This window comes from Hemiscyllium ocellatum, chromosome 1 (assembly GCF_020745735.1).
Source record: "Hemiscyllium ocellatum isolate sHemOce1 chromosome 1, sHemOce1.pat.X.cur, whole genome shotgun sequence".
NCBI classification, from domain to species: domain Eukaryota; kingdom Metazoa; phylum Chordata; class Chondrichthyes; order Orectolobiformes; family Hemiscylliidae; genus Hemiscyllium; species Hemiscyllium ocellatum.
The window spans coordinates 10,058,166-10,071,210 of NC_083401.1; the positions used below are offsets into that span (position 1 = coordinate 10,058,166).

Sequence of the window (13,045 nt, forward strand, 5' to 3'; positions counted from 1 at the left end):
GTTCAAAGCTTTTCACATCTCCTCATGCACTGAGGCAGTCCATGTTCAAAAGATCTCAATAAAATCCAGGCTTGGGCTGACAAGTGGCAAGTAACACACATGCTGCACAAAATGCCAGGCAAACACCATCTCCAATAAGAGACAATCTAACCACTTCAATGGTGTTACCATCTTCGAATCCCATATTATCAATATCTTTGGAGTTACCATTGACCAGAAACTCAACTGGACCCACCACATAAACACGATGGCTACCAGAGCAGGTCAGAGACTGGGTATACTGCAGTCCTGACTAAAGACAGGTCAGGGGCTGGGAATACTGTAGTGAGCAACTCACCCTCTGACTCCCCAAAGCCTGTCCACCATCTACAAGGCACAAGTCAGGAATGTGATGGAATACTCCCCACTTGCCTGGATGGGTGCAGCTCCAACAACACTCAAGAAGCTTGACACCATCCAGGATAAAGCAGACCACTCGATTGGCACCACATCTACAAGCATCCACTCCCTCCACCACCGACACTCAGTAGAAGCAGTGTGTACCATCTACAAGATGCACTACAGGAATTCCCCAAAAAGCTTTAGACAGTACTTTCCAAACCCATGGCTACTTCCACCTCGAAGGACAAGGGCAGTAGATACAAACACTGTAGTGATTGTACAAGGTCAGCCCGATCAACATCACAAAAAATGAGTTCCCTGATGGGTGCTGTTAATTGGTCCAATCAGGGAGCCCTGCCTGACAGGTAAGAGGAGTGTCAGACATGTTGTTCACTCTGAGAGCTGCCTCTGAGGGAGCTGGATCAGGGTCAAGTTCTCTCCATTTGTAAATAAAGGGTGACTTGGTGACAGGATACTGGCTTCGGTGAAGTTATTCCAAACACTCCCTGAGAGCTCCCCTCCAACCACTCACCACCTTGAATTGGAAATATGTCACTTTTCATTCAGTGTCACTGGGTCAAAATTAAGGAATTCCCTCCATTAGGGCATTGTTGATCAACATGGACTGCAGAGGTTCAGGAAGGCAGCTCATGACCACCCTTGAGAGTAATTAAGGATGGGAAATAGGTGATGGCGCAGCCAGCAATGTCCATGACTCATAAGAGATCAAAAACAAAGGCGCGTGTAACCCTAAACGTGCCTCCGAATTGAAAAATTGAGACCAGCTCCTAATCTGACAAAAGCCCTAAGTGTGCATTTATTTTGTGATAAACGAAACACCAAGTCAAGGAATAAATGAGTATTTTGGCTCCATAATAATGGGGCTATCTTTACACAACACTTTAACCCATAGTCCATGGATCCACAGTAAGATAGACCAGCAACACAACATCCCAAGATTAAAACCAATAAAATGTGCACAAAGAAAAATATCTACAAAACACAGTGAGTTGTGAATATTTGCCAATATTTGCTAAGAAATTAAAAACAGTGAAGCCATCAAAATACAACAAAAGCCCAAAGATGTAGAACGAACCACATAAAACGTAACAAGTCCTGCAAAATATAATATAATAAACATAAGAATGTGACAAAGATGTAAGAAATCAAAGATAACTCTAAATACCTCAAACTTTCAAAAGAGTCCAATGTTAAATTCAACACGATGCATGAAACACAACGCAAAATGATTGACAGAATTGTATAACCGATACCAAATGGTTACAACAGAAATCAAACGCTAGAAAATAAACAAATCCAACCATCGACGAACAAAACCTGCCAAAATATCACCAAGTCAAAGAAATGAACCCTACCTGAGGAAATAGAGTAGCCATCCCCAAGATAGATCATAAACCTTTACAAATATGACTGCCAGTGAAATAAGAGGTAGGCAGTAAGATGGTGGTGGAGTAGGGGCTCTGAGCCCCAGGCTTGTCTGCTCCATCCACTTTCCATTCTCTATTTTTTTCCTCCATTTTCTCATTTTTTTTGTTCTTTAGCCCCTCTTTTATCTCATTTCCCTCTTGTTTAAGAGCAAGGTTGCAGCGATGACAATGACAGCAGCAAGTGGGCCCAGTGCCGAATTGAGTGGGCGCAGCGCTATCTCATGGTAGTGTCGGAGATGAGTTAGGGGTCCTGGTAGCTTTGGTACCGAAGAGGGGGTTCTAGTGCAGATTCAAGGAAACGGTGACGGAGGGGAGTTTGGACCCAGAACCAGACCCAGAGGCATTAGCAGCGGTTACATTGGCCAGGTGGACCTGAAACAGACTCATCACAGTGGCAGCAGAGTAGAGTTTGGATCAGTGTGGTACCTGGCAGAACCAGTGGAGTCTGCATTGGCAAGGTCAATTGAGGACTCACGGTGGCAAGAGCATTGGGGGAGGCAAGATGTCACTGAAAAGCGCCAACTTTGGTTCCACGATGAAGGTATATGGTACCTGGGCACCAGGCCCACAGCACTTAACAGGATGGACTGTGAAGATGAACACTCTTTTTACTTACTTATTTTTCTGCCTTTTTATATTTTTTTGTTTTAGTTTATTTGTTTCTGTGTTTTAAGATAGCACTGCAGAGTAGTGACACTACACAACACTTGAGTGTATTTTGTTACAAATTACACTTGGCAATAAATAAATCAAATCAAAATGAGTAACCCGCACAAACATATTATAAATGTTACAAAGAAATGGAATAAACTGAATCAAGTGGAATATTCAGTTCTGAGGAAGGGTCACGCGACCTGAAACAGCATCTCCACAGATGCTGCCAGACCTGCTGAGCTTTTCCAGCAATTTCTATAACTGTCTCTGACTTACAGCATCTGCAATTCTTTCAGTTTTTATTTGGAACCTTTCTACCTTCTGTTAGCTACGGTTCAGCTGGTCATCTCTGAGTGAGAAGGCTTTGAGATCAAGTCTCAAGCGCACAGAATTGGACAAAGAAAATCAAGGGGCTGCTCAGTGTAATAACGAGGAAGTGCTGCACTGGTCGAGTGCCTTCTTTTGATTGAGATGTTAAGTCTTATTGCTTTCAAGAAACTAAACCCTAAAAAAGTGCCATGGCATTGTTTCACGAACAGAGTGTCAGTCAATATTGATTCCTCGATCTATATTATTGAAAAAGATCAGCTAATTTTAGTGATTTGCTTTATTATTGTCACCTCCCGGGATACAGTGAAAAGTATTGTTAACCAGACATTACATAAATACATCAGGGAAATAGAACAGAGTGCAGACTATAGTGTTACAGCTATAGAGAGAGTGCAGAGAAAGATAATATATGAAAGGTCTGTTCAAAAGCAGAGAAGAAGCTTTTCTTAAATCTGCTAAAACGTGTTTTCAAACTTTTGTACATTATGCCTGATGGAAGAGGGTGGAAGAGAGATTAACTGGAGTGGGAGGGCTCTTTAATCATGTTGGCTGCTTCCCTGAGGCAATGGGAATTACTGACGGAGTCAATGGATGGGAGGCTGCTTTGTGCAATAGCAGTGCTGAGTTCACAACTCTCTGTAATTTCTTGCAGTCTTGGACACAGCAGTTACTGCCCCAAGCTGTGGATAGGATGCTTTCTATGGTGTACCTGTAGAAATTGGTACGGGTCATTGTGGACATGCTTTGCCTCCTGAGCAGGTAGACTTGTTGGTCTGCTTTCTTGATTGGAGCATCAACACGGATGGAACAGAACAGATTGTTTTTGTTTTGTTTTGTTTGCCTGTTGCATATACCATGCCCTGAATCTGGTCATTCATGTTTCAAAATGTTTTAATATATGTTTTTGATGAGGTAATTTGAAAGATGAGAAAGCAGGAAAACTATAGTGTGCTCAGCAAGCTCTCATTAGGTGACTACACCTCCTCCATGATAATCCTCAACACCAGTGCCCCACAAGGCTTGACAAGGCCCACAAAACAGAACAGATTCCTGAAGAAGGACTTATGCCTGAAACATCGATTCTCCTGCTCCTTGGATGCTGCCTGACCTGCTGTGCTTTTCCAGCAACACATTTTTCAGTTCTGATCTCCAGCATCTGCAGTCCTCACTTTCTCCCAGAACAGAATTTTGGTGCCACTTACTCCTAGGAACTTGATGCTCTTGACCATCTCCTCCTCAGCACCATTCATACAGACAAAGGTGTGTCCTGTACTCAACTTCCTGAAGTCAATGACCAGCTCCTTCATTTTGCTGACATTGAGGGAGAGATTGTTGTCTTTAGACCATGGCCACTAAGCTGCCCCTCTCTCTCTCTCTCTCCTTCCTGTACTCTGCCTTGTTGTTTAAGATCTGACTCACTGCGGTAGTGTCATCAGCAAACTTCTGAATGGAGTTAGAGCTGAGTTTGGCTATCCAGCCATGAGTGTATAAGGAGTACAGTAAAGGGTTGAGTACATAGCCTTGTGGGGCACTGGTGTTGAGGATTACCATGGAGGAGGTGCAGTCACCTAATGAGAGCTTGCTGAGCACACTATAGTTTTCATATTTCCTGCTTTCTCATCTTCCAAATTACCTCATCAAAAACAAATATTAAAACATTTTGAAACATGAATGACCAGGTTGGTATATGCAATAGGAAAACAGAGTTTTCTATTTTATTTTCGAAACAAAAACTCTTTAAAATATACAACTACTACAAAATACCACATTCAAAAATAAAAAATACGAACAAATTAAAATCACCAAAAACAAAACAAACAAGTGTAATCTAACATATTGTAAAAGTATTTATTTTTTAAAAACTGAACGCTACACAATTGATAAAACAGAACTTGAGCATTGCTTGAAAATATTTTTAAAATTGTCAATGCTCTTCCACTTAGCAGGATAATTTGAAAGAATCCTAAATCAGTATTCTTATGCATAGTCCGGATGTGTGCAGGTTAAACAAAAACTTTTACAATGTCTATCTTTTCACAATAAGACTAATTCACCAAAATACACCTGACCAGACATAGTGCTCCCAACCAGATACGGTTCCCCAGACTGGGCACTGTCCCCATGACCGAGCACTGTCCCCATGACTGGGCACTGTCCCCATGGCCAGACACTGTCTCCATGACCGGGCACTGTCCCCATGACCAGACACTGTCCCCATGGCCAGACACCGTCCCCATGGCCAGACACTGTCTCCATGACCGAGCACTGTCCCCATGACTGGGCACTGTCTCCATGACCGGGCACTGTCCCCATGACCGAGCATCGTCCCCATGACTGGGCACTGTCCCCATGGCCAGACACTGTCTCCATGACCGGGCACTGTCCCCATGACTGGGCACTGTCCCCATGACTGGGCACTGTCCCCATGGCCAGACACTGTCTCCATGACCAGGCACTGTCCCCATGACTGGGCACTGTCCCCATGACTGGGCACTGTCCCCATGACCGAGCACCATCCCCACGACTGGGCACTGTCCCCATGGCCAGACACTGTCTCCATGACCGGGCACTGTCCCCATGACTGGGCACTGTCCCCATGACTGGGCACTGTCCCCATGGCCAGACACTGTCTCCATGACCGGGCACTGTCCCCATGACTGGGCACTGTCCCCATGACTGGGCACTGTCTCCATGACCGAGCACAATCCCCATGACCGGGCACTATCCCCATGGCCAGACACTGTCTCCATGACCGGGCACTGTCCCCATGACCGAGCACAATCCCCATGACCGGGCACTGTCCCCATGACCAGACACTGTCTCCATGACCGGGCACTGTCCCCATGACCGAGCATCGTCCCCATGACCGGGCACTGTCCCCTCTGACCGGGCACCATGCCCCGGACCAGGCACCATGCTCCTGTCTGGGCATCATCAGCTTGTCCAGGCACTTTCCCCACAACCAGGCACCATGCCCCTGACTGATCACTATCGCCCTGACCGTGCACAGTCCCCCCTCCGACCAAGCACCAATTCCCCCCAACCAGGCACCATCCCTCCCGACCGGTCACCATCCCGCCCCTCCCCAACCTGACACCGTTCCCCCGACCTGGCAATGGTCCTGTGGTATTACCGCTAGGACCATTCTTGGACCTGGTTTCAAATCCTGTCCTGGCAGACAGTTTGAGTTCACAGCTGGAATTTAATCAAAGAATCTGGAATTAAGGGTCTAATGTTGACCATGAGACCACTGTCAAATTTTAGGGAAACCCATCTGGTTCACTGCTGTCCTGGCTTGGTGTGGCTCTGTGTGACTCCATACCTGCAGCGATGGTGGACTCCCACCTGCCCTCTGGGCAATTAGTGATGGGTAATTAATGTTGCCTTAACCCACATCCTCTGAGTGAGAAAACTCAAATCAGACACATCACTCCCAAACCAGGCACATTATTCCCAACAGGACACAATATGCATTGTGTATATTCAGAAACCATTCAGTCCCTCAAACCTGCTACACAGGGACAGAAAGGATTATTCATCCCCTCAACTCTGTTGCAGAAGAATGGGAAAAAGGTCATCATGCTCAACCCTATACCTGTCACTTTATTCCATTTCCCCAGGGTCCTGAACCAGCCAAAATAAAGTGATTTCTGCCAATGGGGGGAGCTGGCAGGAGGGTGATGAAGACTCGACATTCTCAGGAGAACTGAACAAAAGTTTCACATCTTTTTATTTGTTTATTCTTGTGGGCATCGCTGGCACAGCCAGTGTTTATGGTTTATTTATTGCCCAGCACCAGCTGCCTAAGGGAGGGTGGGGGTGAACCGAGGCCCCCAGCTTCTGCACGCGCTCTGTAATCTTTTCCCCAGACCATGACTTTTGCTCCTCTTCATCCTTTCAAACACCTCGACGGGTTTAAAAGGAGTTGCTGGGTATTCAACTTGGGTAGTGACCATACGCATACCCTTATCGAAATATCTCCGGGCACACAGCAGGTGCACTGACTTGCTTTGGTCCCAGCCTTGTTAGCCAAGTCACGGGCACAATTCCCTTACTCTGCTCCTTTAAAATAATTCCACAGGATCTTATACATTCACCTAAGAAGACAGGTGAAGCCTTAGTTCAACATCAAATCCAAACAACAGAACCTGCTGACAGTGCAGCACTCCCTCAACACTGCACTGGAACGGAGAGATTTGATTTCAAGCCTCTGGAGTGAATTAGAAAACCCACCAGCCTCTCACTCAGGTGGCAATTTAGATCATGTTCTCCAATTCCATGACTGTTTGTATCCACACATCTTGCGTTCAGCAGGTACACGGGCAGAGGTTGATTTTAGATTGCATGAGTTTGCGCTCACTTGGATAAATTATCAGTCAAATAGCCAGAACCGTGCTGGAAACAAAAAATGCAGGAGATCACATCGGGTCAAGCAGCATCCATGGAGAGAGCGAGCATGTTGATATTTCAAGTCTAGATGATCTTCACCAAAGCAGACGTCAACTCTGAAGAAGAGCCATCTACACTTGTCATGTTAGCCTGCTCTCCCCCTATGGATGCTGCCTGGCTCTCTGCGACCTCAAGCAGTTTTTAGAATTCAGTACGGATTCCAGCACAAAAGTCTTTTGCTCCTAGAACTGCAAGAAAGACTTTTCCTTTTGTTTTCACAACCCCTAATCTTCCTCAAAAGCTTTGCAGCCAATTCAGAACTTATTTAGTCACAAATGAGTTTTGAGAAGATTTGTAATGAGGTGCTGGATGTAAGTTTGCTCACTGAGCTGGAAGGATTGTTTTCAGACGTTTCGTCACCATACTAGGAGACATCTTTAGTGAGCCTCCGGATGAAGCCCTGGTGGTGTAGCCCACTTTTTATTTATATTTCACATTTCACATAAATAGAAAGTGGGCTACACCACCAGGGCTTCATTCGGAGGCTCACTGAAGACGTTACCTCATACGGTGATGAAACTTCTGAAGACAAACCTTTCACCTCAGTTAGTCACTAATGTAGTAAAGTAAACCAGCAAATAATTTGTGCACAGCGTCAAATCTCCTTCCTACATCTACTCTCTAAAGGGAACAGTCCCAGCTTCTCTGGTCTATCCACATAACTGAAGTTCCTCATTCCTAAAGTCAATTATGTAAACAAAACACATCTGCATCCATTCCAATGCCTTGACGTCATTCCAAAAATGTATTGTCCAAGATTGAAATCATTGCATAGAAAATATAGAAACTTGTTGTGGTTCTGTTCGCCGAGCTGGAAGTTTTTGCTGCAAACGTTTCGTTCCCTGGCTAGGGAACATCCTCAGTGCTTGGGAGCCTCCTGTGAAGCGCTTCTGTGATCTTTCCTCCGGCATTTATAGTGGTTTGTCTCTGCCGCTTGTCCGGTTGTCAGTTCCAGCTGTCCACTGCAGTGGCTGGTATATTGGGTCCAGGTCGATGTGTTTGTTGATAGAAGCTGTGGATGAGTGCCATGCCTCTAGGAATACCCTGGCTTTTCTCTGTTTGGCTTGGCCTATAATAGTAGTGTTGTCCCAGTCGAATTCATGTCGCCACACACGCAGATGACAAACAACATGAATTCGACTGGGACAACACTACTGTTATAGGACAAGCCAAACAGAGAACAGCCAGGGAATTCCTAGAGGCACTCTAGGCACTCAGCCACAGATTCTATCAACAAACACATCGACCTGGACCCAATATACCGGCCACTGCAGCGGACAGCTGAAACTGACAACTGGAAGCAGCAGATACAAACCACTACAAATGCCGGAGTTAAAATCACAGAAGCGCTTCACAGGAGGCTCCCAAGCACTGAGGATGTCACCTAGACAGGGGACGAAACGTCTACAACACAAATTCCCAGCTCGGCGAACAGAACCACAACAGTTATTGAGTATGTACGACACAGAGATTTCAGCATTGTGAAGATATGGGGATAGCCCATGGAGAGTGGTGCTAAGCTACAAGCCTGGAAGTTATCTTAATGAGAAGTGGGACCATTGTCTTCCTGCTGTTCTCTTTGCTCTGGGAACAGACTGGATGTACCAGAATGAGCGGTCAGCCCACCTCCATCCCTGCCCCAGTACCTGGGTCTCGGAGAGATTGAGCTGCCTGGCCAAGTCGGTGCGTTCCCTGCCCACCACGTACTGACAGCGCTGAAACTCCAGCTCCAGGCGGTAAAGCTGCTCCGCGGTGAAGGAGGTCCGGGTCCGCTTCGGCCGGTCCAGGTCCAATCCCCTTGGCAGAACGATCTCACGGATGGTCCCTTTAGCATCTAGCAAGAGAGATAGGTTAACACAACAACGTGGAAAGTGTCACCCAGACACATCCCATGGCCAATCCACATAACCTCTTTGGATTGTGGGAGGAAACTGGAGCAAATCCACGCAGACACGGGGAGAATGTGCAAACTCAACACAGACAGTCACCCAAGGTTGGAATCGAACCAGAGAGAGAAAAAGAGAGATCCCCTGGGGCGCAGAGAGTAGCGGGCCATCAGTACCCACTGCTTAGCTCGGTGAAGGGCGGGGTACATTAAACTAAACGGAGCAACTCACACCATGTTCAGGAACAGATCCCTGTCCTAGACCTGACAGCCGGCCAGACACAGCGTGTGTGTGTGTATGTGTGTGTGTGTGTGTGCTTGTGTTTCTATGTGTGTGTGTGTGTGTGTGTGTGTGTGTGTGTGTATGCCTGTGTGTATGTGTTTGTGTGTGTTTGTGTGTGTGGGTGCGTGTTTGTGTGTCTGTGTGTGTCTATGTGTATGTGTTTGTGTGTATGTGCTTGTGTGTGGGTGTGTGTTTGTGTGTATGTGTGTGTATGCGTTTGTGTGTGTGTATGTGTTTGTGTGTGGGTGTGTGTTTGTGTGTGTGGGTGTGTGTGTGTGTATGTGTCTGTGTGTGTCTATGTGTATGTGTTTGTGTATGGGTGTGTGTTTGTGTGTGTGGGTGTGCATTTGTGTGTCAGTGTGTATGTGTTTGTGTGTGGGTGTGTGTGTTTGTCGGTGTGGGTGTATGTGTATGTGTTTGCGTGTATGTGTTTGTGTGTGGGTGTGTGTTTGTGTGTATGTGTGTGTATGCGTTTGTGTGTGTGTATGTGTTTGTGTGTTGGTGTGTGTGTATGTGTTTGTGTGTGGGTGTGTGTTTGTGTGTGTGGGTGTGGGTGTGTATGTGTCTGTGTGTGGGTGGGTGTGTGTTTGTCGGTGTGGGTGTGTGTATGTGTTTGTGTGTGGCTCTGTGTGTGTTTGTCGGTGTGGGTGTGTGTATGTGTTTGTGTGTGGGTGTGTGTGTGTGTATGTGTGTGTGTGGGTGTGTGTGTGTGTATGTGTTTGTGGGTGTGGGTGTTTGTCGGTGTGGGTGTGTGTGTGGGTGTTTGTGTGTATGTGTGTGTGTGGGTGTGAGTTTGTGTGTGTGGGTGTGTGTGTCTGTGTATGTCTATGTGTGTGTGTTTGTGTGTGGGTGGGTGTGTGTTTGTGTGTATGTGTGTGTCTATGTGTCTGTATGCTTTTGTGTGAGTGTGTGTTTTTGTGTGTGTGTGCTGTGAATGTCTGTGTGTGTGGGTGTGTGTTTGCATGCGTGTGGGTGTGTGTGGGTGTGTCTATGTGTGTGTGTGTGTTTGTGTGGGTGTGTGTTTGTGGGTGTGTGTGTGGGTGTGTGTGTGCTTGTGCATGTGTGTATGTGTTGGTGTGTGTGTGTGGGTGTGTGTGTGTGTTTGTGTATGTGTGGGCGTGTGTGTGCTTGTGCATGTGCGTATGTGTTCATGTGTGTGTTGGTGTGTGTGTGGGTGTGGGTGTGTGTGTGTTTGTTGGTGTGGGTGTGTGTGAGTACGTGTTTGTGTGTGGGTGTGTGTGTTTGTGTGTGTGGGTGTTTGTTTGTGTGTCTGTGTGTGTCTATGTGTATGTGTTTGTGTGTATGTGCTTGTGTGTGGGTGTGTGTTTGTGTGTATGTGTGTGTATGCGTTTGTGTGTGTGTATGTGTTTGTGTGTGGGTGTGTGTTTGTGTATGTGGGTGTGTGTGTGTATGTGTCTGTGTGTGTCTATGTGTATGTGTTTGTGTATGGGTTTGTGTTTGTGTGTGTGTTTGTCGGTGTGGGTGTGCGTTTGTGTGTCAGTGTGTATGTGTTTGTGTGTGGGTGTGTGTGTGTTTGTTGGTGTGGGTGTATGTGTATGTGTTTGCGTGTATGTGTCTGTGTGTGGGTGTGTGTTTGTGTGTATGTGTGTGTATGCGTTTGTGTGTGTATGTGTTTGTGTGTGGGTGTGTGTTTGTGTGTGTGGGTGTGGGTGTGTATGTGTCTGTGTGTGTCTATGTGTTTGTGTGTGTGGGTGTGTGTGTCTGTATGTGTCTGTGTGTGTCTATGTATATGTGTTTGTGTATGGGTGTGTGTTTGTGAGTGTGTTTGTGTGTGTGGGTGTGCGTTTGTGCGTCAGTGTGTATGTGTTTGCATGTGGGTGTGTGTGTGTTTGTCGGTGTGGGTGTGTGTATGTGTTTGCGTGTATGTGTTTGTGTGTGGGTGTGTGTTTGTGTGTATGTGTGTGTATGCGTTTGTGTGTGTGTGTGTGTGTTTGTGTGTGTGGGTGTGGGTATGTGTGTGTATGTGTCTGTGTGTGTCTATGTGTATGTGTTTGTGTATGGGTGTGTGTTTGTGTGTCAGTGTGTATGTGTTTGTGTGTGGGTGTGTGTGTTTGTCAGTGTGGGTGTGTGTGTATGTGTGGGTGTGTGTTTGTGTGTGGGTGTGTGTGTGTTTGTCGGTGTGTGTGTGTGTGTGTTTGTGTGTGGGTGTGGGTGTTTGTCGGTGTGGGTGTGTGTGTGGGTGTTTGTGTGTGTGTGTGTGTGGGTGTAAGTTTGTGTGTGTGGGTGTGTGTGTCTGTGTATGTCTATGTGTGTGTTTGTGTGTGTCTATGTGTCTGTATGCTTTTGTGTGAGTGTGTGTTTTTGTGTGTGTGTGCTGTGAATGTCTGTGTGTGTGGGTGTGTGTTTGTGTGTGCGTGTGGGTGTGTCTATGCGTGTGTTTTGTGTGTGCGTGGGTGTGTGTGTGTGTTTGTGTGGGTGTGTGTTTGTGGGTGTGTGTGTGGGTGTGTGTGTGCTTGTGCATGTGTGTAAGTGTTGGTGTGTGTGTGTGGGTGTGTGTGTGTGTGTGTTTGTGTATGTGTGGGCGTGTGTGTGCTTGTGCATGTGCGTATGTGTTCGTGTGTGTGTTGGTGTGTGTGTGGGTGTGGGTGTGTGTGTGTTTGTTGGTGTGGGTGTGTGTGAGTACGTGTTTGTGTGTGGGTGTGTGTGTGCGTGTGTGTGTGTGTGTGTGTTTGTGGGTGTGTGTGGGTGTGTGTCTGTGTATGTGGATGTGTGTTTGTGTGTGTGTGGGTGTGGGTGTGTCTGTGTGTGGGTGTGTGTGTGGGTGTGTGTTTGTGGGTGTGGGTGTGTGCGTGTTTGGGTGTGGATGTGTGTGTGTATATTTATGTGTGTGGGGTGTGTGTGTGGGTGTGTGGGTGGGGGGTGTGTGTTGGGCTGTGAGTGTGTGTGGGTGTGTATGTGGGTGTATGTGTGTGTGTGTGTGTGTGAGTGTGTGTGTGGGTGTTTGTGCGAGGGTGTGTGTGTGTGTGGGTGTGTGTGTGGGAGTGTTTGTGTGCGTGGGTGCGCGTGTGGGTATGTGTGTGTGTGTGTGGGTGTGTGTGTGTGTGTGTGTGAGGGGTTGTGTGTCTGGGTGCGTGTGGGTGTGGGTGTAGGTGTGGGTGTGTGTGGGGGTGTGTGTGTGTGTGGGTGTGTGTATGTGGGTGTGTGTGTGGCTGTGTGTGTGGGTGTGGGTCTGGGGGTGTGTGTGTGCGTGGGTGTGAGTGTGTGAGAGTGTGTGGGGGTCTGTGTGTGTCTGTCGGGGGTGTGGGTTGGTGTGTGTGTGTGGGGGTGTATGGGTGGGTGTGGGTGAGCGTGTGTGTGTGGGTGTGTGTGTGTTGGTGTGTGCGTGTGTGGGTGTGGGAGTGTGGGTGTGAGTGTGTGCGGGCGTGTGGGTGTGTGTGTGTGTGGGAATGTGTGTATGGGTGTGTGTGTGTTGGTGTAGGTGTGGGTATGTGTGTAGGGGCATGTGTGTGTGTGTGTGTGTAGGTGTGCATGTGGGTGTGTGAGTGGGTGTGTGTGTGGGTGTGTGTGTGGGTGTGTGTGGGTGTCTGTGTGGGGGGATGCATGGGTGGGTGAATATGGGTGTGTGTGTGTGGGGGGTGTCTGTGTGGGTGTCTG

The 13,045-nt window shown here is 47.2% G+C and overlaps 1 protein-coding gene across 1 annotated transcript in view; it reads right to left on the minus strand.

Annotated features, from left to right (window-relative positions):
• Nucleotides 1-13,045, minus strand: part of vax2 (ventral anterior homeobox 2) — a 38,890-nt gene that overhangs the window by 13,037 nt on the left and 12,808 nt on the right. Inside the window, exon 2 of the mRNA XM_060833151.1 lies at nt 8,909-9,105. Coding sequence (XP_060689134.1) covers nt 8,909-9,105 — 197 coding nt within the window. The remainder of the gene's footprint in view (nt 1-8,908; nt 9,106-13,045) is intronic.